The 22,467-nt window shown below is 38.3% G+C and overlaps 10 protein-coding genes across 10 annotated transcripts; 6 read left to right on the top strand and 4 right to left on the bottom strand.

The window, feature by feature from the left end:
• Positions 1-93: 93 nt before the first annotated feature.
• DI49_1167 (uncharacterized protein) lies at positions 94-1,650 on the top strand (the record flags this gene model as incomplete). The annotated part of the gene is made up of 1 exon (XM_018364371.1): positions 94-1,650. The coding sequence occupies one exon, from the start codon at positions 94-96 to the stop codon at positions 1,648-1,650; it is 1,557 nt and encodes a 518-aa protein (XP_018223172.1).
• Positions 1,651-1,842: 192 nt separating this feature from the next.
• Positions 1,843-2,382, bottom strand: DI49_1166 (uncharacterized protein; the record flags this gene model as incomplete). The annotated part of the gene is made up of 1 exon (XM_018364370.1): positions 1,843-2,382. One exon carries the CDS (start codon positions 2,380-2,382, stop codon positions 1,843-1,845), a length of 540 nt encoding a protein of 179 aa, XP_018223171.1.
• Positions 2,383-2,646: 264 nt separating this feature from the next.
• Positions 2,647-9,753, bottom strand: MEC1 (protein kinase MEC1; the record flags this gene model as incomplete). Its single annotated transcript, XM_018364369.1, has 1 exon — positions 2,647-9,753. One exon carries the CDS (start codon positions 9,751-9,753, stop codon positions 2,647-2,649), a length of 7,107 nt encoding a protein of 2,368 aa, XP_018223170.1.
• Positions 9,754-10,158: 405 nt separating this feature from the next.
• CKS1 (cyclin-dependent protein kinase regulatory subunit CKS1) lies at positions 10,159-10,596 on the bottom strand (the record flags this gene model as incomplete). Its single annotated transcript, XM_018364368.1, has 1 exon — positions 10,159-10,596. The coding sequence occupies one exon, from the start codon at positions 10,594-10,596 to the stop codon at positions 10,159-10,161; it is 438 nt and encodes a 145-aa protein (XP_018223169.1).
• A 517-nt stretch (positions 10,597-11,113) lies between these two features.
• Positions 11,114-13,606, top strand: HSL7 (protein arginine N-methyltransferase; the record flags this gene model as incomplete). Its single annotated transcript, XM_018364367.1, has 1 exon — positions 11,114-13,606. The coding sequence occupies one exon, from the start codon at positions 11,114-11,116 to the stop codon at positions 13,604-13,606; it is 2,493 nt and encodes an 830-aa protein (XP_018223168.1).
• Positions 13,607-13,969: 363 nt separating this feature from the next.
• Positions 13,970-15,757, top strand: AGP2 (Agp2p; the record flags this gene model as incomplete). Its single annotated transcript, XM_018364366.1, has 1 exon — positions 13,970-15,757. The coding sequence occupies one exon, from the start codon at positions 13,970-13,972 to the stop codon at positions 15,755-15,757; it is 1,788 nt and encodes a 595-aa protein (XP_018223167.1).
• A 409-nt stretch (positions 15,758-16,166) lies between these two features.
• On the bottom strand, positions 16,167-18,317 carry CCZ1 (Ccz1p; the record flags this gene model as incomplete). The annotated part of the gene is made up of 1 exon (XM_018364365.1): positions 16,167-18,317. One exon carries the CDS (start codon positions 18,315-18,317, stop codon positions 16,167-16,169), a length of 2,151 nt encoding a protein of 716 aa, XP_018223166.1.
• Positions 18,318-18,575: 258 nt separating this feature from the next.
• Positions 18,576-19,853, top strand: SHE3 (She3p; the record flags this gene model as incomplete). The annotated part of the gene is made up of 1 exon (XM_018364364.1): positions 18,576-19,853. One exon carries the CDS (start codon positions 18,576-18,578, stop codon positions 19,851-19,853), a length of 1,278 nt encoding a protein of 425 aa, XP_018223165.1.
• A 158-nt stretch (positions 19,854-20,011) lies between these two features.
• OPY1 (Opy1p) lies at positions 20,012-21,073 on the top strand (the record flags this gene model as incomplete). The annotated part of the gene is made up of 1 exon (XM_018364363.1): positions 20,012-21,073. One exon carries the CDS (start codon positions 20,012-20,014, stop codon positions 21,071-21,073), a length of 1,062 nt encoding a protein of 353 aa, XP_018223164.1.
• Positions 21,074-21,312: 239 nt separating this feature from the next.
• On the top strand, positions 21,313-22,347 carry ATG14 (Atg14p; the record flags this gene model as incomplete). Its single annotated transcript, XM_018364362.1, has 1 exon — positions 21,313-22,347. The coding sequence occupies one exon, from the start codon at positions 21,313-21,315 to the stop codon at positions 22,345-22,347; it is 1,035 nt and encodes a 344-aa protein (XP_018223163.1).
• Between the last annotated feature and the right edge of the window lie 120 nt (positions 22,348-22,467).

The raw sequence follows: 22,467 nt of genomic DNA, 5'->3' as shown, positions 1-22,467 counted from the left end.
AGTAATAAACGAATTGGAAGCTACTTATTACCCATAAATTGAGACAGTTTCAACAGCTGTATTGATTTACTATTAAAAGATTAAAATCGAAAGATGGAGAAAGATCAGACGCATCTCAGGGCGTTAGAATCCATAGACACAAACTCATTGTCTTTGCTCTCTTCAAATACCAGTTCTAATACGAACAGTAACACCAACAATAAACTGAGTCTTACTACTAGTGACTTATCTACAGGGTCTATACTAAATAGACCAGTGACTCCTCCTGTAATCCAAGACACCGAAAATAACTCCATGTTTCAATGGCAATTCGAGAAAAGGGAATTTATTTTTGACAGTAATAGTACGCCTTCTAAACAGACAAAACCGCTACAAAAAACTTCCCCATATCAAGGCCAAAATCAACAGTTGCTGAATGTAAGAAAGCGACGTTCCCAGCTAATAGGTGCAAAGCCTAAAGTTCCATCAAAATTGTACCAATCCGTATCTAAATTAGATTTAATTGACGATAAGAATTTCACGTCTTTGCCCATCGCACCTCCATGCAATAGTGAGGAAATCAAAGACGAGAATGACGATGATGAATATAATAGCAGTAACAAACGACCTAGATTAAATCCAATAAAAGAACTACGAGTACACAATAACAAACGTAATAGGTATGTCAGTTATGGGCCAATATTGGATACAAGAAACTTTGAGTTAGCAGAAAGTATGTCCCAAGATACTCAACCATTAGTCTTAGTTGAAGATTATATAGCCTATACCCAAAATAAGTCAACAAAGAAAATGGTATCTATTTCAGACTTGAAATCCAAACTGGATAAAAGAAGCGATAACCATATTCCGTTGAGAGTAAGAACTTCATGTTCTAAAATTAATCGTGAGGCAAACAGAAATAGCCTCGAACCGAACTCGTTAACACTAATACCCCATATCTTAAAAAACACAGGAGAAAGCACTAATGAGATTGATAACCCTATGGATTTTATTAAAGAGGAAAGTGAAGTTAGTAATACGTCCATACCAGATTCAATAGAGAATATGGTAGTCAATTTGATTAATATTCCCTCTACAAATAAAAGTTATGATGATCTCTATTTATCAGAATTAGATGTCCATTCCCAGCTCAGAAAATGTGTGATTTGTGAAAAAGCTTTGTATGAAATAAGTTCAAAGCTTTTAAACTCAGGGCACTACAAAGAAATTGTATGTGAACAATGCACAGTTAAATACGAAGAAGCTGCCAAAATTTTTGAAAACTGCGAGTTTGAATCTTCTACTGATGAATCAAATTTAAGTAACGGTACGTTTAGTGATCTCGATAATTCAGCAGAATCTTTCCATTTATCAATAGATGCTCCAATAGGAATAAGTAATCAAAGGGAAGATAATAAAATGAACTATAAAAAGGAAATATCAAAGAAAAAAGATAGCTTCTCTAGAGAGCTTATAGAACGGTTACAATTGCAGTTGCTCGAGAATGATAAGCCGAATAAAAATCGTCTGAATAAAGATATAATGGGCTCAAAATCAATGAATTGGTTTTTAGAAGCGAGGAGGAAATTGAAGTGGAAGTGGAGAATAAACGGCTTGCTACCACATTTCTTGGGTAACCAAAATAACGACCGTTTGAATTTTCAATCTTAATCAGGTGTCTATGGAAGATAATAAAAACAAAATGTAAGTTTGGCGCCTCTGTGTTATCCGAAGAATAAATAATAATTTATATGAGAAGCTTATGACTAAATAATAACAATGTTGATTAAAATTTTCTATAAGTATCAAATTATAAAGAGAAACAATTTATGTACTCTATCTATATTACTTTGCTATTATTTCTTAGTCCAGATTTAGATCTTCTTCTAAACTTTCATTGGCGAAAGCAACTAGAGAGGTAACCGCCATTAGGTGATCTTCTTCTTGCTTCAATCCGCTAATAGTTAAGCAGGCGTAGGGGTAGTCACTTTTTTCTGACTGTATCAAGACAGCACCCCCGTGAAAGGCGTATTCCTTTGAATCTACAAAGAATTTTTCTTCAGGTGTTTTATCCCCTTTCTTGCAACCCATGTAGAAACTGGAATGTCCGAATCTAATTGCTGTCTTTTTCTTTCTTTGAATCCAAAAATCATTATCCAATGCACTCCCACCGTATGTTACTGTACGAAATAAGCAATGTCCATTTGGCAGAGAGATATCAATAGCAACTGGCTTTTCTGGAAAGTTCTCTTTAACTGCGTTTCTTACATAACTTCCTAAATCAAAGGCATCTTGATGTGAGAATGTGGCTAAAAAGCATCGTTTTTCCATATCTTCTAGCTCTTGCAATGGAACCTTACGAGAAGTTAACCTTTCTAATAGCTTTCTGTCTAAAACGACCATTATGAGTTTCTTATGTCGACTTTATATTAATTGCAACAGAAAGCTTGACGTTGACTCTTCTTTCTGGCATGCAGAATTAGTCCTTGGTATATGGTTGTATATAGATACATATTAACTTACTTGGCGTGAATATTTTATTTTGGAAGAATAGTGTCCCCTGAAGCGGGGATAACAGTACTCTTAACTCCGCCGAATAGAAGAATAGCAATAACACCGGAAATAGAAGAAAAATTTTAGTTTGCGTTTTGAAGTGGTGTGGTGCATCTACCAAAACGGAAGCCAACCAATATACATCTTGCTTAGATTCTCTTCCGAAGTTGCCTCTTGAATCAATGTTTCGGTTTGGCCAGCAACACTCAAAACCAACCCGTCCTGTGGATCTATGCCACGAATCTTGTTTCTTAAAACTTTTAGTGCATTTTGTATCGAGTGGTCCATGTTTCTGTCGTACATAATTGTTTCTATCACATTCATTAGTGCAACTTCGTTTTTTCTCATTAAGGCCAAAGTGACTTCGCTAGATTTCTTGAATGTTCCTTCTGTTCCAATAATCCCTAATGCATCCAGTAGATTCGGTGTCAATCTAAATGGGACAATTTCCGGAACAGGTAATCTCTTCCCCTTTTCGAATAGACAGTCAAAATCAACATGAAGAACTTTACCGGTTTGTATGTCTAACAATATGTTTTCGCAATGCCTGTCACCTAACCCTAATATGTGTCCTACCATTGCCATAACGGCGTATGACCTGGCGTAGGTATTTCTAGCGTTAAACCAATTGATTGGGTCAGGGAAGTTTTCAAGGAACCATTGGTAAAGTATTGGTGGAAACTTTCCTACTTGCTCCGTATAAAAGTTCAATTTCTCATCGGCCGCAGTGTGTTGCCATCTATCATGCAAACTTTTCAAACTGTACTTGATTTTCAAACTTTCATATTTTGTAGAAAGGATTGATCTCAAAGTAACAACGTTAGGCACCATTTCTAATATCCCACAATCTTCTCGAAGAGATAATACAGAATATATGTTTATACCAAGATTTCTTTTCCTTGAAGCTATGTCCTTGCTCAAAAGGAAATCCATTGTTGTTGCAAATTGCATATATTGGTTATCTTGTCTAACATCTTCTTTTTTGCACATGATTCCATAAATGTTACCATCGGACCCTATGATATTCAATTGTTTAGGTTTCTTTAACGAGGAAAACACTTTATAAGATGATCCGAACCTAATTATAGTGACAACTGATCTGAACGGTTGGTAACCTCTCATTGAATCGGATTCAAGAGGTGAGATTATATCTAAGTTCTGTCTTACTGGAACAGCCATTGTAGATGGAGCCAAACTCATATCGAATTTGAAATCTTTTTCTAAAGACTTTCCTGCTCTACTTGTAACGGTTTTGACGTCCTGTAAGCAAACGCGAGTTAATGCTTTTGTTAAATCTAATGCAGAAGACACCAAATCCTGAGGGTTTTGCGAATGTTGCCTATACTTTTCCAAAATATGCTTACCACGAAGAACTCGCTTTGAAGAATTGGAATTCACAAGGGCAGAAATATACCACAAAATATGGGATGGATATTCAACGGCTAAACTTAAAAGGATATGCATTATTATTTGAGCAGATGATTGATGAGAATGTAGTAATCTAGACAGTAATTGAGTCAAAACAAAATACCATATGTATGTGGGGCAATTCTGCAATGCTTCTTCAACATGGCTACATATATCCTCCGTTGCTTTACTTAACAGTTCCTTTCTGTTTCCTGGAGTTTCTGAAATTGATGCAGCAGCAGTGTCTAGCCAGAACGTGACCACCTTCGGCAAATTCTCTCTTACTTTAACTGTGTTTTTTTCGAATGCCAATAAAAAGTAAGATATTGCCCTATATTCGAAGCGGCCGTTAGTGATGTAGCCTTCTGCTTTTTTACGCTCAAGTAACCTGCTATAGTATAAGCCAATAGAGTAATAGGGTTTGTCCCATTTTGAATCGATCTGGAATATATCCTGATATTGTTTTATAATTTGCTCTGATGCAGAATTGTTCGAAAGATCTAGCCATTCAGTAAACTTCAAAAGTACAGTGGCGCGATTACGGGAATTAACCGATGAATCTTCTTGATACTTTTCGTGTATTTCTTGTACTATTTTTAAAGCTCTATCATTCTCACCTTGCTTCCATAATATTTCAGCAAACTCCAACTCCGACTGAGGTAACTTCTTTTCCAAACAATACATCAATGACTCAGATGCGATGTCTAACCTAGAGTTATTTCTCGCTAATTGAGCCAAGGTGAAAAATGTTCTGCCCAAATCCGTATTTGCCTCTTCATTCATTCTTAATTGGTCAAATGATTTTCTCATTGAAAGTATGTAATGATTGGGCACAAAATCAGCTCCGATACGTTCCATTCGATAATCAAGTATAGTGGTGTTAGTCTTGTATTCAAACTTGTCTTTAGCAGAAGATAACAAACTGAGATCATATAAGCTGTGTAATTTCATTAATAAATTTTGTTTCTTCAACAGAGTCGTTTCCTTGGATGCGGTTATAAAATTAGTTCCAACAAGTCTAAAGGAATTGTGGATATATTTTTGAGTCTTCAATGGCTCACCATTTGAAATAGTGATCAAAGCTTTGGCAATATTATATTGTAAAAGCACATCTCTATCATCAACCTTTTTTAAGCTTTCTATTTGCTCTACCCAATTCGTTAAAGTTTGAATATTACCTTCTAAATTTGCGGCTTCAAGACCTATACTGTACCATTCTTTTACATCTGAAGCTAATGGGATCTTACCATCTGATGAATGTAAAGAAAAACTTGATATTATTTGAGAATACAATTGATGATCATACATGGACTTTAACATCCTAGTAGTAGTTTTGGGTTCATCTGAAAATTTTCCAAGCACATTGAAGCAATCTTGCGCAAGTTTCCAATTTTCCGAATACTGTAACTCTTCAATTTTGGAAACTAAGTTTCCGGTAGCAAAAGTTCTTAACACACCATCAAGAGAATCAATGTCTCCGATTTCTTCGTACGTAACTTGCAAACTTATCAGTAATTGCCCGTTTTGATTCTTATCATGAGGATTCTGTCGGTAACATTGTTCGAGGTATAAAGCGGATCTTTCGAATGAATCCGTCTCTAAAGAACGCTGGGCTAGTAAAACCGAGGGAGTGGTTTCCAGGAATCTTTCTATTCTTGAAAGCATGTTAACGGTTTTTGTGTCCTTTATGATAAAAGTACCTTGTAATCTACTATAATTTTGTTTAAACTGAGTTACCCATTTTTTGCAATATTCGAAAACCCTGAAAATTGATTCATAGCACATTTTTAAAGAATCAACCTGCAGATTGTTCATGCCTTCCAAATTACAGGAGAATATGCTGTCAAATTCTGTAATTATTCCATTTAGAATGTTTGCATATGGTGTATCGTTTTCTGCTTTGATGATAATGTCCAGAGAAATATAGGGAAGCAAAAAATTTGAAAGTGAGCCATCATCCTCTCTAATCAAAGAAGAAAATACATGCAGGGGGTGGTTTTCAGTTGTACCTGTCTTCAATAAATCTAGCGTAAACCTTTTCACCCATATTTTATATCCTTCCTTAAAGTTATTGGAGGGGTAGTTCAGTGGTACATATTCTTTCCAAGACTGTGCGAGATACAATGAAGATAAAAGCGGATAAATAGTTGTCTTTGAGATGGAATTGAACTTTTCCCATAGTTTAGCTTCATTTGGGTATAAGTCTTTGCGATTGATATCCCAGGATTCTGAACTTAAACCACAGTACTTCAATGATTCTTGAATAACAAGGGCAACAAATAACTGCTTGCTAGGATTCTCACTTTGCCAAAATGCAGGAACTAAAATATCGTTGATTACCCATATTAAAAACTTGATGGTTTGGACATTATCATTAAGATCGTAAACTTCATTTTCTGAATAAGAAGTTCTTTTGAATTCATGCTTTGTGACGTCCAATACACCAATCATACTGATGCACTTCGCGCACTTCTCACAAAGTTTTTTGTCTAAGTTTCTAAACTTATGAGATGTATCCAATAAAGCACCCAGTACCAATGTTATATCGGACGTTTGTCCACCTTTTTTGGATGAAAAATCAATGGATCTCTCTGTTTGCTTCCTTTTCAAGTACACCTCTATGTCATCCAAATTCTGATTTATGACATACTTGTTACTACTCTTTAGATTATTAGCAAATATAGAGATAAGATCTGTAGTGCTTCTAATTTTATTTACCATTCTTGCGAATTGACCGTCACGGGCTAAAATACCTAATTCGGGCTTGCCTACTAAGGCTAAAGTAGTGTAGGGTTTTAATTTCAAAATCAAACTTGATTTTTCCTTGATTAAAGTATCCAGTATACTGTATACTATGTTTCGAAGCTTTCCGTTAAATTCGGACCATTTTTGAAGTATAAATGCTATTAAGCTGTCTATAACGGTAGATAGCTCCTCGTCATTTAAATGGCGAACCAACAAATGCCAGCATCTAAAGGCCTCGTATTGAACTTCTTTAAGTCTAAGTCCTGTTTGTAAACAGATACTGATTTGAGCTAATGCGGAAATTATGGATTTTTTTGGTGCGTATATGATTAAGAATGATATACCATTGATTACTCTTAATTTTTCATAATAAGTAGTGCGACCTTCAACATCGTGTATATCGCTAGAAAATACCTGGAAAATACCTAAAATGTTGTCCTGTAATTTCTTTTGAAACGTTTGTTCCTGGTCGTCTGTCCAGTTATTCACGTTTTTGTATTTTGAGCCATGCCGTTTATCCTTTTCAAAATTGGTAATTAAAAACCGCAAAGAGCATAAAATCATATTTGCGTTTTCTTTATCACTGGCGTCTTTAGTAACATTATTTTTGTAGAGTTTTGTTATTTCGGCTAATGTCTTATAATCGGGAAGGTATGCCGTGATATATCCTTTGTCAAAGGTGGGCGCTCTATTCAAAAAGAGAGTTTCTAAAATATCTAGAGAAAAAAGTCCATGTTTCACCAAAGCCACTGCGAAAATTTGCCTACTATTTTTTTTCAATAGAGTAACTTTCAACTGGTTAATTAAACCTGCATCCCCATCACACATAATTCTGGCAATTTCACTCAGTACGTCACTCTTGTACTGAATAATAGCATAGGGGATGATATATCTCTGGAAAATATCTAGAATTGTTTTTGAAGAGTAACCTAACAATTCGATTAGATTCTGAAATCCAACCTTTCTTTCCACAAGATTTTTCCCCAGCTGTCTTAGTAGTACAGGTAAAATCGGCGATAATAGTTGATAGGGTGTTTTTTTCAAAATTCTGGCCATATTTTTAATTTGGAAAGTCATCATTATTCGAAGACTATAATCATCAGAATTGAAAATATCAATCAGTTTCAAAAGTAGAGTATCAAACACGTCATTTGAAGTTGTCAATGTCAATTGTGTCCAAGCCATCACTAAAGTTTCTCTCACGATTGGTAATTTTTGGGATTGCAGAAACTTGATGAGCGTAGCTGTGTGTTCATCTTCAGAATTATGGGAGTCTGATATGTTGAGTAAAGGCACAATTCTGGTACTCAATAAACGTAAGTATCTATTCGTATTCATGAAACATTTTTGTACTAGCTCGAAAGTCTTGTTCATTCGATCATCCCCATCCACAAGTTTTGGTGGTTGAAAATGGGTGAAAGTTCTTTGTAAAGAAAATAAGATGCCGCTCAGCAAGGATTCACTAAATTCGTCCACGTTTGCATGATTTAGAAAGTTTGAGTAAAGTATTTTAAAAACTTCTGATTTGTTTGCGGCTTCTGGTCGATCTGGATTTATTCGTTCAAATGGGTTTCCGGTTTTTTCAACATCGCATAAATGACAAACGTCCCAGTTATCCAAATTCCTTGAATAATTTGAATGGTTGGACATTGACTTTTGTGATTCAAGGCACGCTAATCTTCCGAGGACTACAGTCCATGCCGTTAGTTTTGTTACATTATTTGTCTTGAAGCAAGTTTGAATGGATACTGACATTTCGTTTAGGACCAACTTGAAGTCATTTTTAGTTCTTTGAAAAAATCCAGGACTTAATTGATTAACACGATACTCAAGCAAAGTTTCTCTTCGTTTATTCTTGAATTTTTTTATCACTAGTAGTCTTAGTTTTTCTAGTTGCTTATATCGATCGTCAAATGAGGAGGTAACATTTTTCAAATTCGAGTCCTGCTTCAATTGGTAAATCCAAGTCTTATACTTATCGTCATACTGCAGAGATTCCGCGGGAAGGGATCTTCTTTTGAGGTCGAAATAAACGATTGAAAGGGCCTTGTTAGTCAATTGGGTAAACGGGAAGACTTGCGTTTGTGAAAAGTCTGCCCATTGTTCAATGGGGAAGTGGTCTATGAAACATTTTGAAAAACCATTTGAAATGCAAAGGGAGTAAAGTCGAAGAATCGCCTTTGCCATTGTGGGATCATTATCCAGCAGGCCACATTTGTTATCCAAAAAGCGGTAGATTGTGGTCAGTGCAAATTTTAATTGCTCACTGCTGATTAACGATGGTGTATCCAAGCCGGTGGCTATTGTCCTGTTACACACATATTCCACGATTAAGGACACGTATTTGAGTTGGAGTTCAGCGTATTCTAAAGTTGATAGCTGGCAGGAATCGAATACGTAAAGAACAATCCTTATCAACCGTTGAAAGTTCAAGTCAAATTTGGTGAACCCTAAAGAAGAATCCAAGAATGTTATTGAGTTCCCAAATGTACTATGGTCAGACGTGAACCAGTACAAGAGAATGTATAAGTTTTTCAACGTGTCATAAAACTTGGCGAGCTCTGTGTTCCCCTGCAGAATTTCTGTCAAAGATTGCTCGTAACGGTTTATGATGTTTTCCAAATGTGTGGAAAGTTGTAATTTAACGGGTTTCCCGTAAAACTGAACACAAGCCTTACACCAGTTGCCCAGCTTTCTTCTCATGAACCATATCCTATGGTGTGTGTCATAGTTCAGAACGGATATGCCTAGGAAGTCGTCTATCAGTTTTTGTATCTCAAGACTCCCGTTAGAATCCTTGATGACAAGTAGGAAGGGATTGTACTCCAGTAGCAGGGCGAGAGCGGAAACGGATTTCGCAAAGATTGTATCGTTCTTCATAATATTGTTCCTTCTCTGGTCCTTCAGATTCCTTACAAGGGTGTTCAGGATCTTCAAGCTCTTGGCGTACTCCTGGGAAGAAGGCGGGTCTACGGGCACTTTTTTGATCTGCACCTGCGGCCCCATCCCCGAATTCAGGTCCTTTATGGCCATTATGAGCTCATCAAGGTATTTGACGTGTGATTCCATGCGGTTGAGTACGCGTTTACGCGGTATGGTGTTGCCGTTTCTGTCTGTTTTGTCTTGCTCTGCCTTGCTTGGTCTTTATTGATCATCTCTATCTTTCTTTACTTAAAAATTGCCGTTGGCGGGTATTTTTTCTATTTAGTTCTAAGCGTGTTTCCCACATATAGATTTACAGTAAAAGAGAAGAGGAGGAGGAAATACATTTGGCGGTATTTAGTATATAAATCATTTATTATTCTTATGCTTGTTAGTGAAGATCAGACAGGGTTCACGTTTTGTTTATTTTGTTCTTATTTTGTTCTTATTTTTGTTGCTTGTTTGTTTTGTTTATACAGATAAGTACAGAGCATACATGAAAAATGTTGCGAGCACAGAAAGAAGTCATCATGAGGGCAGCGCATGATAAAGCTAGGAGATTTGTGAAGAAACCTGCATGTCATTCGATATAGATTGTGCTTGCTGCTGCTGCTGTTGTTGCTGCTGTTGCTGCTGCTGAGCAGCAGCAGTAGCTGCCCTGAGCTCCGCCTCGTAGTTCAGCGGTCTTTTGAACAGCAAAATGTGCGGTTCTGGCGCATGGCACTCATAGTGCTCCCAGCCCAAAGACTGGGTTATGCCCAGGCCCCTCCATTCGTCCTCCGTCAGTATGCGCAGGGTCCCCACCTCCGAGTTAAAATAGTCCGATGGAATGACCTTGAGCATGGCCTTGGGCAACATCACGTGCCTGTATTCATAATTATCGTCCGAGTACCGCGGGGAGTAGTGGATGGAGTCCTGGAACTCCAGCACGCGAGCTCTTTCCTGGTCAGTGAGCTTTCTGCCCTGGAAAGTGTGATAGTGATGGTACATAGCGCTGTGGGACGGGAGGTAAGTGAGTGTGCGTGTGAGTGTATCCAACGTGGCCAGCCGATCCAACAACTCCTACAACTGAGCTAATATATATATCAGGGCGTGCATTGCACTACCGCCCGCAGGCTTTCATGCACTGTGCTCTATTCGTTATTTATCCCACGCCACGAGACACCAAAAAAATCACCTGACCAGATGCACGTTACCCGGCTAGCGAGCGGCCTGAGACGGGCCTGTCGGGGCAAGGAGCCGTCCCGCCCGAAAAGCCGGCGCACGAAAAAGAAATAAACAAAAATGGCACGCAGCGGTCTGTATATCTGAAACAAAATGGCTTTTACATTGTGTGTATGAAAACAGGAAGATCAATAGTTGTTTGCATAGGCTGCGCTCCTGTTTCCGAGCTCCATAGGAAATACTGCAATTGCGTGTGTGGAAGTTTGTGTGTGGAAGTTTGCGGGCGTTCCTCTTCTTCTTTTATACATAGCGTATATATATATACAAAGGGTCCAGTTTGCATATGCATAGCAACGTTTTTGTCGGTGTCAAACCAGGGTTTAATCACAAACAGCACAATAAAAGCTCACGTTTTCTGGGAAACGTAACCAGCCACACGTCGGAAGAGCCTAGCAACTACGATTATGTGTTACTTCCCATAACAACGGGTAGGTACAAGGAGATTGTTGGGCAGGTTTTTAAAGAGTTCCAAAAGCAGTCCAAACAGCATTGGCAGCCGCTCCGGGTCCCCGAGCCCCAGTTGCAGGATATCTGTATCCCTCCTTTCAACGTCAACAAGCTGGATGACGACGACGCGCCTTCCTACATTGGCCTGCTATCGTCTTGGTTGGAATTGGAGAGTCCCGATCCAGCTGTAAGAGATCTTGGCCTGAAGGTCCTTCTGAACGAATGTAAATACGCAAGGTTTGTCGGGATCAGAAAGCTGATATTGGCACCTCCGCGCGATCTGTCCAATCTGCAACTGTATGGACAGATGATTTATAGACTTTTACAGAATCGCATTATCTTCACCGCGCCTGCATTGACCATATCCATCTCTTTGCCGCTTTACGAGGACAGCGACCCGCTGGCCACTTGGGAATTGTGGAATACTGTCCGGAAGTTGTGCGAATACCATTCATCATTAACTGTGTCTTTGGCTTTGCCGAGAACCAAGACACCTTCCTTTGTGCTAAACAGATGGCTCGCCGAGCCCGTTTCGTGTCTTTTGGTCTCTTCGTCTATTTTCGCCAGTAATCAGTATGACTATCCCGTTTTGCACAAGTTCAATCAGAACTTGATTCTAAAATTCCAAAAAATTAATGGAGACTCGCAAATCTTGGGAAATGAACTATGCGTGATATTACACGGGATGGAGAAATATGCCAACGATGTCAAGGGCGGTGAATCCGCTTATTTGGAGTATGTAAACTTTTTATTGAAAAAGGGCGACAAGGCCTTGAACTCCAAGGGTAACCGTCAACTGATGCTGCAGGAAGAATCTAGGATAATGCCGCCTTTGAAACCGCATTCAGACACTCTGTTGAATTCCACGTATTTGACTTTTGAAAAAGACTTGGTGAAATACGACCTTTACGAATCTGCCATATTAGAAGCGCTCCAAGACCTTTCATCACGAGCGACCTTTAAGAGGCCATTGGTCGTCTTGGTGGCTGGTGCTGGAAGAGGGCCTTTGGTGGATCGAACTTTTAAGACCTTATCGATGCTATCCTTGGAAAACAGGGTTTCAATAATTGCCATTGAAAAAAACCCACAGGCCTATTTATATTTGCAAAAGAGAAATTTCGATTACTGGGATAACAAGGTGGAATTGATCAAGGAAGACATGACCAAATGGCAAACTAATGAACCGCCGGAAAGACGTGTCCAGGTAGACCTGTGCATAAGTGAACTATTGGGTTCATTCGGTTGTAATGAACTATCACCCGAATGTCTTTGGTCCATTGAGAAATATCATTCCCGTAATGATACTGTCTTTATACCAAGATCATACTCTTCCTATATAGCTCCTGTTTCGTCGCCATTGTTCTACCAGAAACTCTCAAAAGTGAATCGGTCCTTGGAGTCGCCTTGGGTAGTCCATAGAGTTCCATACTGCATACTTTCGTCTAAGATAAATGAAGTTTGGCGATTCGAGCACCCCATGTTCGAAAAGGATGTTGACCAAGTGGAGGATGGCGATGACACTGTTCGGTTCTCTCAAAGTTCATTGAGCGAGTTCAAAATGAAGCATCGCGGTGAAATTCATGGGTTTATCGGATTCTTCACGGTAAACCTATATAATGATATATTCTTGTCAACTTTGCCCGATGACAGTACCGTTCGTTTAAAATCCAATGAAGAAAGTTCCAAGTGTGCCAGGCAAGATGAAGATTTACAACTAATTAAAAGGTGTGATCATACGCCCAATATGACCTCGTGGTCTCCAATAATTTTCCCTCTAAAACAACCTTTATCATTTGTAGACGATTCTGAACTTTCTGTGTTGATGTCACGAATTCATTCGGATACAGAACAGAAAGTTTGGTATGAGTGGTCTTTGGAAAGTTTCATATACCTCATGCTATCAAATTACGGTTCGGCAACTGCAGCGACAAACATGACCAATCCCAGATCCATAGTGACAGAAGGTACTAAAACGTCAAACCATAACCGCCATTTTTCTGTAACGACGAATCAAAACCTGGATAACCAAATCGATCTCGATCAAGACGTCGAAAACGAAGAAGAACAAGGATTTTTGTCCAACCTGGAAACTGGTTGGCAAAGTGTGCAAGATATACACGGACTCAGCGAGACCACTAGGCCAGATCAGCTAAACTCTACCAATAGACCCATGTTTGATCTAAAATCCAGCCGCGTGCTCGATTCCACTAGTGGATCACCAAGACATGAGGATCTAGAAGAGGATGCTCCCGAGGTCCATGTCAGAGTCAAGACCGGTGTTTCCACTCTACATAATGTTTGCGGTAGGGCCTTTTCCTTACCGTTGTAACCTCTTCACTCTAATTGACCTATAGTCACCATAAGTAATTATATCCGTCCCGAACACCATAACGCGGCGTCATTAAAGCGGGGCGTCGGCGCCACACCGTAAAACTATATGTATAAAAAAAGAACCCTTTCGGGGCTGCTCATTATCAAATAGATCTTGAGATGTTGCCTTTTTTAGAGTTTATGTAAACTAGGAGCAACTGAATTGTTGATTTTAGACATTGAGTGTGTATTGAGATTATCTAGTGTAACAACAATCCTGTTTTCCAGTATTGACCAATACTGACAAGAAAACACGATCTTCCTGCAGCCTGCCCCCTCAGCTGCATTCGTATTTTGCTTCAATTCCTAAGTCTCGCCACACATGGCCAAAGAAGGAATGTCCGTCGATTATGAAAACGACGATGATTATTTTGAATATAGTAAGAACAGGTTCAAGACAGCGATTACGCGAATAGACAGCGCCCAACCTAGTGAAGGGTRGTTGGACCCTGCTCAGTCACTGAATCATGTAAGCACGATACATGAAGAAGGAGACGTACACGTGCATGAGGATGGAGGAACCTCTACTGATGAAGATTCGAGGACTCACTTGCTGTTTTCGACAGAAACTCGACGCAAGTTAGAGAATAGACATGTTCAATTTATTGCTATTTCTGGTGTCATTGGTACGGCGCTATTTGTAGCCATCGGGAAAGCTTTATACCGTGGAGGTCCTGCCTCTTTATTACTGGCGTTTGCTCTCTGGTGTGTTCCTATACTTTGCATTACAGTGTCCACGGCAGAAATGGTCTGCTTCTTTCCTGTGAGTTCTCCCTTTTTGAGGCTGGCTACGAAATGCGGGGACGAATCGTTGGCTGTCATGGCTAGTTGGAATTTTTGGTTTCTAGAGTGCGTACAGATTCCATTTGAAATTGTTTCTGTTAATACGATTATACATTATTGGAGAGACGACTATTCTGCTGGTATCCCTCTTGCCGTTCAAGTCGTATTATACTTACTTATTTCTATATGTGCGGTCAAATATTACGGTGAAATGGAATTTTGGTTAGCTTCATTCAAAATCATTCTCGCTCTTGGTTTATTTGTGTTTACGTTTGTTACTATGTTGGGTGGTAATCCTAAACATGATCGTTATGGGTTCCGTTATTATGGTGAAAATCCATTTAAACAATATTTCCCCGATGGTAAAGATGTGGGGAAATCATCGGGTTATTTCCAAGGGTTTTTGGCTTGTTTGATACAAGCATCGTTTACCATAGCAGGTGGTGAGTATATTTCCATGTTAGCTGGAGAAGTTAAACGACCAAGAAAGGTTTTACCAAAGGCATTCAAACAAGTGTTCGTGAGACTAACTTTTCTATTCTTGGGCAGTTGTCTTTGCGTTGGTATTGTTTGTTCACCAAATGATCCCGATTTAACGGCAGCAATCAATGAAGCAAGACCTGGTGCTGGTTCTTCACCTTATGTCATTGCGATGAATAACATGAGAATTAGAATTTTACCTGATATTGTCAATATTGCGTTGATAACAGCAGCATTTTCTGCCGGTAACGCTTACACTTACTGTTCATCTAGAACGTTCTACGGTATGGCATTAGACGGTTATGCACCAAAGATTTTTACTAGATGTAACAAGCATGGTGTACCCATTTACGCTGTCGGTATATCTTTAATATGGGCTCTAGTGAGTCTTTTACAACTGAACTCTAATAGTGCTGTTGTGTTGAACTGGTTGATTAATTTGATTACCGCATCTCAGTTAATTAATTTTGTGGTGCTTTGTATCATTTACTTATTTTTCAGAAGAACATACAACATCCAACAAGATTCATTGCCCAAATTGCCTTTTCGTTCATGGGGTCAACCGTACACTGCTATCATTGGACTGGTTTCATGCTTGGCAATGATTATGATTCAGGGCTATACCGTCTTCTTTCCTAAATTGTGGAACTCGCAAGATTTTTTGTTTTCATATCTAATGGTGTTCATTGATATTGGTATTTATGTGGGTTATAAATTTATTTGGAAGCGTGGTAAAGATAAAATCAAGGATCCCTATAAGATTGATTTTTCCAAAGAGTTGATCGAAATTGAAAACCATGAAATTCAATATTCTTTCGAAAAATTTCAGTATTATACTAAAGCATAATGAGTTTACGTCATCATTGACAAATTTGCACAGGCTGCCTTTACATTTTCCATCAGAAGCGGATATTGCAACTTCGTAGTTACGTTTTTATCTTTAAATCCTTTGCTCTGATAAAGTTGATTTTAAACCCATTTGTTTGAAGTTTTAAGGGCTTCTCAAGAGTACTCCTGTGTCCCTCCGTTATTTGTTTAGGTTGTTCCATTTTCTTCTTTTTATTTTATTTTACTGTTGACACTTGTGCCTTCTTCGTGGTCACCTCAATCATCTTGATTTTCGGGCTGCCTGTAAATAATTATGTGCCTTTATTGTGTTCATAAAGTACCGTCCTTTATTTTGCCTGATTTCTTATTCTTTATACGCTCTTATATACTTCGTTTATTTATTAAATATTTATGCCCGATCTTCATTTTTATATTTCTCTAGATTCCCACCAATCGATCACATCTGGACCTAAGCTTTGAAACAAGGAACTTTCCATGAAACCATTTGAACCAACATGGTTTCTCTGCTTCAAAGCCTTTGTAGTATCATCATTTTGGAACCAATTTTTGATGATGATAACCAATTTCGAATTTGTTTCTCTGATGTAGCATAAAATTCCATTGTTTAATTTCAGCAGTCTTTCTTCTTGAAAGTATTCCGGATCCTTTTTCGAGTTTTGTAAGCTAATTAGAAATTGTAGGACGTCAATCTGTAAATCCCATAATTTTTCTGTGTTCATAAGACTCAGGAAGTTCAAATATTTCCTTTTGGATGCTTGCTTATTACCAACCAGCTCACTTTGACTACCTTGAGTATTGTTACCTTTACTGCTGTTGTTGAAACCCCCCATGATAGCTATTGGATTCCAATTAATTAGTGATAGCGAATTAGAGTTGTCGTTAATGAACTGATCAATACCATTGATGGCTAACTGTAAAGATGAAATATTTTCGTTTAAAGTCATTCTGGGTGATCCGAATGGAACAGATGAGTCAATTTGGTTAGTGGCGTTGTCTTTGACTACGTAACCGAAAGATTCCATGGTGTCGCACTTCTGAGAATTGAAAATATCATCTTTTAAGCATATCATGCTTTGGCACAGCTGGAAATTTAAATCCTTTAAGTAGTCTTTTTCCCAGATTTTGTCAAAATCCGGATCACATACAACCATGACTAAGAAATCATCGAAATACCAAAATAAACAATTATAAAAATTTTCGTCACCTTTTGAATTTTTGAAATCCAAATTTAATTTCAAAGCTTGGTATGATGGCGGTAACAGGTTGCAGCTCAATGGAGATATTAAAAATCCAAACCTTGAACTTCCTATGGTTCCTCCAATTGTTTCTGACTCTGTTATTAATGTAGTATTCGTTTTTGTGCGATCGTTGATACCTGTGCTTTTGTTTTTACTGTCATTTTTGTTGGAAGATGATGACAGAAATGGCCAGTGAGGTTTTGGTACATAATCCATTATCATAGATAAACTACTGGAAACACCGGTTGTTGTACTCACTTCATGTATGGCGTCGTATGCAAATGAAATGGGAAGCGTTACGTTATGCATCATCCTTTCTGATAAAGAAAGGTTGTTCGTATGGTTTGGTAGGGTATTTTGCTGTTGTTGCTGTTGTTGTTCTACCTCTTCTTCCTCTTCTTCTCCTCCTCCTTCACCCCCTTCGCGTGTGGGTTGATTTTGTTCTTGTTCTTCTTCTACCGGTAGCTCTTCCTTGAAATGGGCGTTCCCTGTTAATATATGACTTGATATTTCGCCATAGGTGTAATGTAAATGGTACAACCAATTGGATATATCTGGTAAAGTCTTCAAATCATTGGTGAAGTTTCTTACTAGTCCATAAGTTTTTGTTCCAATGGGCACTTTCGTACTTGTATCATTGTATTTTGGTAAATGGTAAACCAAAATGTCCTTAATGCCTAGGTAGCTTTTTTTATCTAGCAGAATTTTTTGTAAAACTATAGCATCCCAAGATTCTTTATCAGTGTTGTTAATTACTGGGTTGAAAGATCCATGCTGGAAGTTCGCCCTTTTGTAGAAATCGGGCCAAATAACAGTAAACGACCTATTTGTTATTGTTTCCAAGTTTAGATAGATATCGTTCCAGAACGGGAGGACGAATTCGTTCAATAAATCCGTTAGTTTATTGAAATCTTTATTGAATCTGGCAAAAGGGCCATTCAGTAGCTTAAAGAATTTGTAACTGAGCCACAAGTAAGAACTAAAATATTGAAACGGTATCGTATTCTCATCACCACTACCATTTGATATTGCTAAACTAATGAAAAACCTTGATTCAACTTTGATACACAGCAGTACATCATTATCTAGCTCTATGATTTTTTCTAAGTCTTCATTCTGGTCATCACTGCTTGAGCCCGAATTGGTGAGTGACCAAATGCCCTGAATTATCCCTATAGTTGACAGTTTCTCGTTCAAAGACGGGACCGGATCATTATCGCCAAAAGAATGGAATAGTAATAGCTGCTTAAAAGTGTCATCTTCGTTGGTGGACCTCGACGGATCAAAAACGGTGATATATCGCAGTCGCATATTTGTCATCCATGTTTTGATGTTCCAATAGCGAAGTTTGTAATGCGCTTTAGTCCCGTACTAAGTGAAGCATTTTCGCTATTGTTATTGCTATTATTGCCATTTGACATAAATTGCTTCAGTTGTTACCCGCGTGGTTTCGCCCTTCGAGCGAGAATTTCATTGTCAATATTGATACATATTTGTCTATCTTATTTCTGGTTTTACTTTGAAGGGTAGATTGTTCATCGATCGCACCAGGGCTCAACGATACTACAGTTGTGTACGATGTCGGACCAAGATAGCGCACCGGCCTCCCCAAGTAAATTGGCTCCCCACCACAATATATTTATGGCCAGCTTGGAAAGCTCCCCCACAAAAGACAGGAACGGTTCCAGCCAAAATGCCCCATCTTCCAAAGTCATTGAATCATTGCACGACCAGATCGATATGTTAACAAAGGCAAATTTACAATTGACCACGCAATCTCAGAACTTATTGAGCAAATTGGAGTTAGCACAATCTAAAGAATCAAAACTATTGGAGAACTTAAACCTTCTAAAGAATGAAAACGAAAACTTGAGTTTGATATTCGAAAGAAAAAATAAGAAGTTAAAGGAAGTAGAGAAAAATTTTAGTGATTTGAGTAACGATTACAATGTACAAAAGGAAAAATTGACCGAATTGAACAAAGTGATGGAAAATTCCAGTGTCATGGAAAAGACAAGTTCCGAGAAATTACAAAATTTGGAGGTCCATTATGATTCTTTATTGGAATCACAGAATTTCTATAAAGATCACTATTCTAATGAAATTTCCAAACTAAATGAGAAAATCAGTTTCTTGGAACTAGAATTGAGTAACCAAAATCTAAATTTCGGTTCGGATGCTAGTTCTAATTCAGATATAGAGTTAAATCTGGCTAAATTCAACGGCTCTGTTAATGATTTGAAAGCCATGGAAACAGAAAAGGATTCAAAATTAAGCAAGATAATCGGGCAAACTTTAAATGAGCTGAATTTAGAAAACTGGTTAAGCTTGTATGAGACAAATGAGAGTCTGATATCATCTTTTGCTGAAAAGATGGATTTGAACGATGTTTTGGAGAAAAATGATGACAAGAGGAACAATAAAGATACGGTCCTCCAAAATCTGAAGAAGAATGTGCAAACGCAAATCGAAAGTAGTAACGCTAACAATATGGACAATGGCAATGAATCAGACATACTTCCTATCAAGATGGTTAAATTGAGAAAGACGCCAAACCCAAACGATCCGTCTTCGAATAGCAGTAATAGTAGCAACAAAAGAAGAAGCTTTTATACTGCATCGCCATTACTGTCGTCAGGTTCTGCGCCAAAATCGTCATCCCCCGTTTTGCCTGGTGTCAAAAGGACAGCATCAGTGAGAAAGCCGAGCACAGGTAACAGCAAGGCAAATATAATGCATAATATTGATACAAGTACAACCCCTACAATATCAGCACCACCTGGGGCTACAAGACAAACTTCATCCGCTCATAAAAAGAAGAGAAACAGTACGGTTATACACGGGAATCAACCCTGAAGTATTCACATGGAGTAGAGTATATATGGAACCGCTTTAGATAGTAAAATAGATATAATAGATACCTTATAGCGTGAGCCATATTTTCAACTTTCGATCATTCACAACGATTTTTTTCTTAATATAATGTGGCTGATATTGAACGAGCAGAGTAAAACATGCTGTTCAATTCCAAGCTGGTAAGCAGGTTCATTTGGAGCAGCTGCGCTGGTTTTATTTTGGCATCCCTTACAATACCAATGATAGCAGGCCAGGCTGCGCCATCAAGTCAGCATGAAATTTTGATAGCATCAAACCTGATCAAAAAGCCATCAACTTCCCAAAATAAGACTCCAATAGTTCAAGCCAGTCCAGACAACAACGATGGAAAGGCAGATGATGTAACGTTGTCTATACAGAATTATCATCATCACCATCCTCATTTGTGGTGGCCGCGATCAACGGACCACCATTATTGGTGTGTCCTGAGGAAAAATCAATTTGCTTATTACAAGACCCAAGATGAAAGAGAAGCCATAAGTGTCATACCGAGATTCGAGATATTAAATTTTAAGATTAGCGAGCTTGACGGGATATTGATTGTTTACACACCATCCAAGGATTTAATGTTCAAGTTTCCACCAGGGCAGAATGAGCAGACTGACAAAGAACTAATGCACGACTGGAAAATTGCGCTTGAGAAATTTTTATCGAGTCCAAGTGGAAGTGAAAGCGTTACTACAGGCAGTGATTATGACGAAGATGAAGACGAGGATGATTTGATTGTAGTCGATGAAAAGGCGGGTCCTTCTAGCAGAAAGCATTCTTGTAGTTTGACGATGGATGAACAACTGTCTCATGAAGATAAAAAGTTCTATAGGATGTTTGATCCCAGGAATCCAGAGCACCAAGTCTGTTCTGGAATTCTGTATACTAAAGTTAAGAAGAAGAAATTATTTAATAGAGCCAAATGGCAAAAATTCAATGTGGAACTGACTAATATCTCATTTAGCCTATACTCCTTTAAAACAGGAAAGATAAAGAAAAGTATCAAACTGAATAAAATTGTTGACTGCATCGAAATTGACAATAGTTCCAAGAACAAGAGCGGTGATACAAATTTCGCTTTAATTACGTTTGATGAAAGGTTGTCGTTCAAAGCCGCTAATGATCAAGATATGGTGGACTGGATAATAAATTTCAAAAGCGGCATCCTTATAAGAAAAAAAATAAAAAGCTAGTAGCGCATGAACTATGCCGATGCTGACTATATATTTTCCTTTCTTTGTATTATTAAAATAATGTGTGTAACTGTTTATTTTACTTATTTATTTAACTTATTTATTATGATTTACTGATGGTAAGCAGCTTTTTTTTTCCATCTAAAAATTAAGGGAAGAATCTTAAGCAAAACTAATAACATTGAACTAAGAGGAGAGACTATAGACGGAAAAGACCATAAGCTGTATTTTGGCATGCCATGCATTGTCCGATTTGTCATCATAGAGCGCATGTGGTTTATTGTGCACATTGTATCAATACGAGCCCCAGTTTGCTACTAAGGTTAAAATTGGACTTAGTTTCCATAAAGGATAGTAATAAGGTGCTAAGTGGGAAAGTCGAACATATACTAAACGAGGCCATGGACTATGGTCAGTTGGGTACTAGAACGTCAGAAAAGAAAAAGGATCCTCTGGCGAATAGTCTCCTGAAGTTGGATATTTTACGAATGAAAAAAAATAACAATCGGATCAGGCATAAGATCGAACAGCTAAATGAGCGAATCCATAGTAAGAGAGATCGCATCAACAAATTGAAGGTGGAAATAGACAGTCACGGGCACGCCAAGGCTGAGGTTCGTGATGATAAATTGAGAGAACAAGTGGAAATCAATGATGCTAAGAGCAAGTTGAAACAGATTTCCAAGATTTGTGAGTCGACCAGAGACTACAAACTGAATCTGCTAAACGACTGGTTTGTGATCCAGAAACTACAAGACAATTTTCAAATACCATTTGCTATTGCGTTCCAACCGTTGATATCATTGAAAAACTTTCAGATTCTACCTCTTGTGGTAACGAATGATTCCATTGATACCATGTGGAAGTACGTCAGTTTTCTCTCCGATATTCTTTTGATCAAGCTCCCCTATTCCAACGATAATGAAGCACACCCCATGCTGGACTCCTCTGATAATATACGGACGGTAGTGCAAAGATTGATCAGGTTGATAATAAATATTTTACAAGTATGTAGAAATTTGAAACTCGTGCCCTCGACACCCATGGATATACCATGGATCCTAGACCAGTACGATGTGGATGGGCTGTTCTACAACATGGTGAAGCGAAACAAGATGAAATGTAGGTCCGTTTCGCTATATTGGACGTTTGGAATGCTGTATTCCATGGTCCTGGATAACTTAAACAGGCCGGAAAGAGGATATCCTACAAGACGCACCGCACCGGCGCCGGCCCTCACGGGACCCCACGACCGATGGTACGTGGTAGGCTAAGCAACATGTGCGCACTTTTTTTTCCCTGCCGTGTGTATAACCTGAATGCAAGTCAGTCATAACAATAGCAGCCAGTGTATTAAGCATTCGGGTAAGAACCAACTCTTTATTTTTTAGTTA

The sequence above is a fragment of the Saccharomyces eubayanus genome, chromosome IV (genome assembly GCF_001298625.1).
Source record: "Saccharomyces eubayanus strain FM1318 chromosome IV, whole genome shotgun sequence".
In the NCBI taxonomy this organism is placed as follows: Eukaryota; Fungi; Ascomycota; class Saccharomycetes; order Saccharomycetales; family Saccharomycetaceae; genus Saccharomyces; species Saccharomyces eubayanus.
This window is presented reverse-complemented; position numbering and strand designations above follow the sequence as displayed.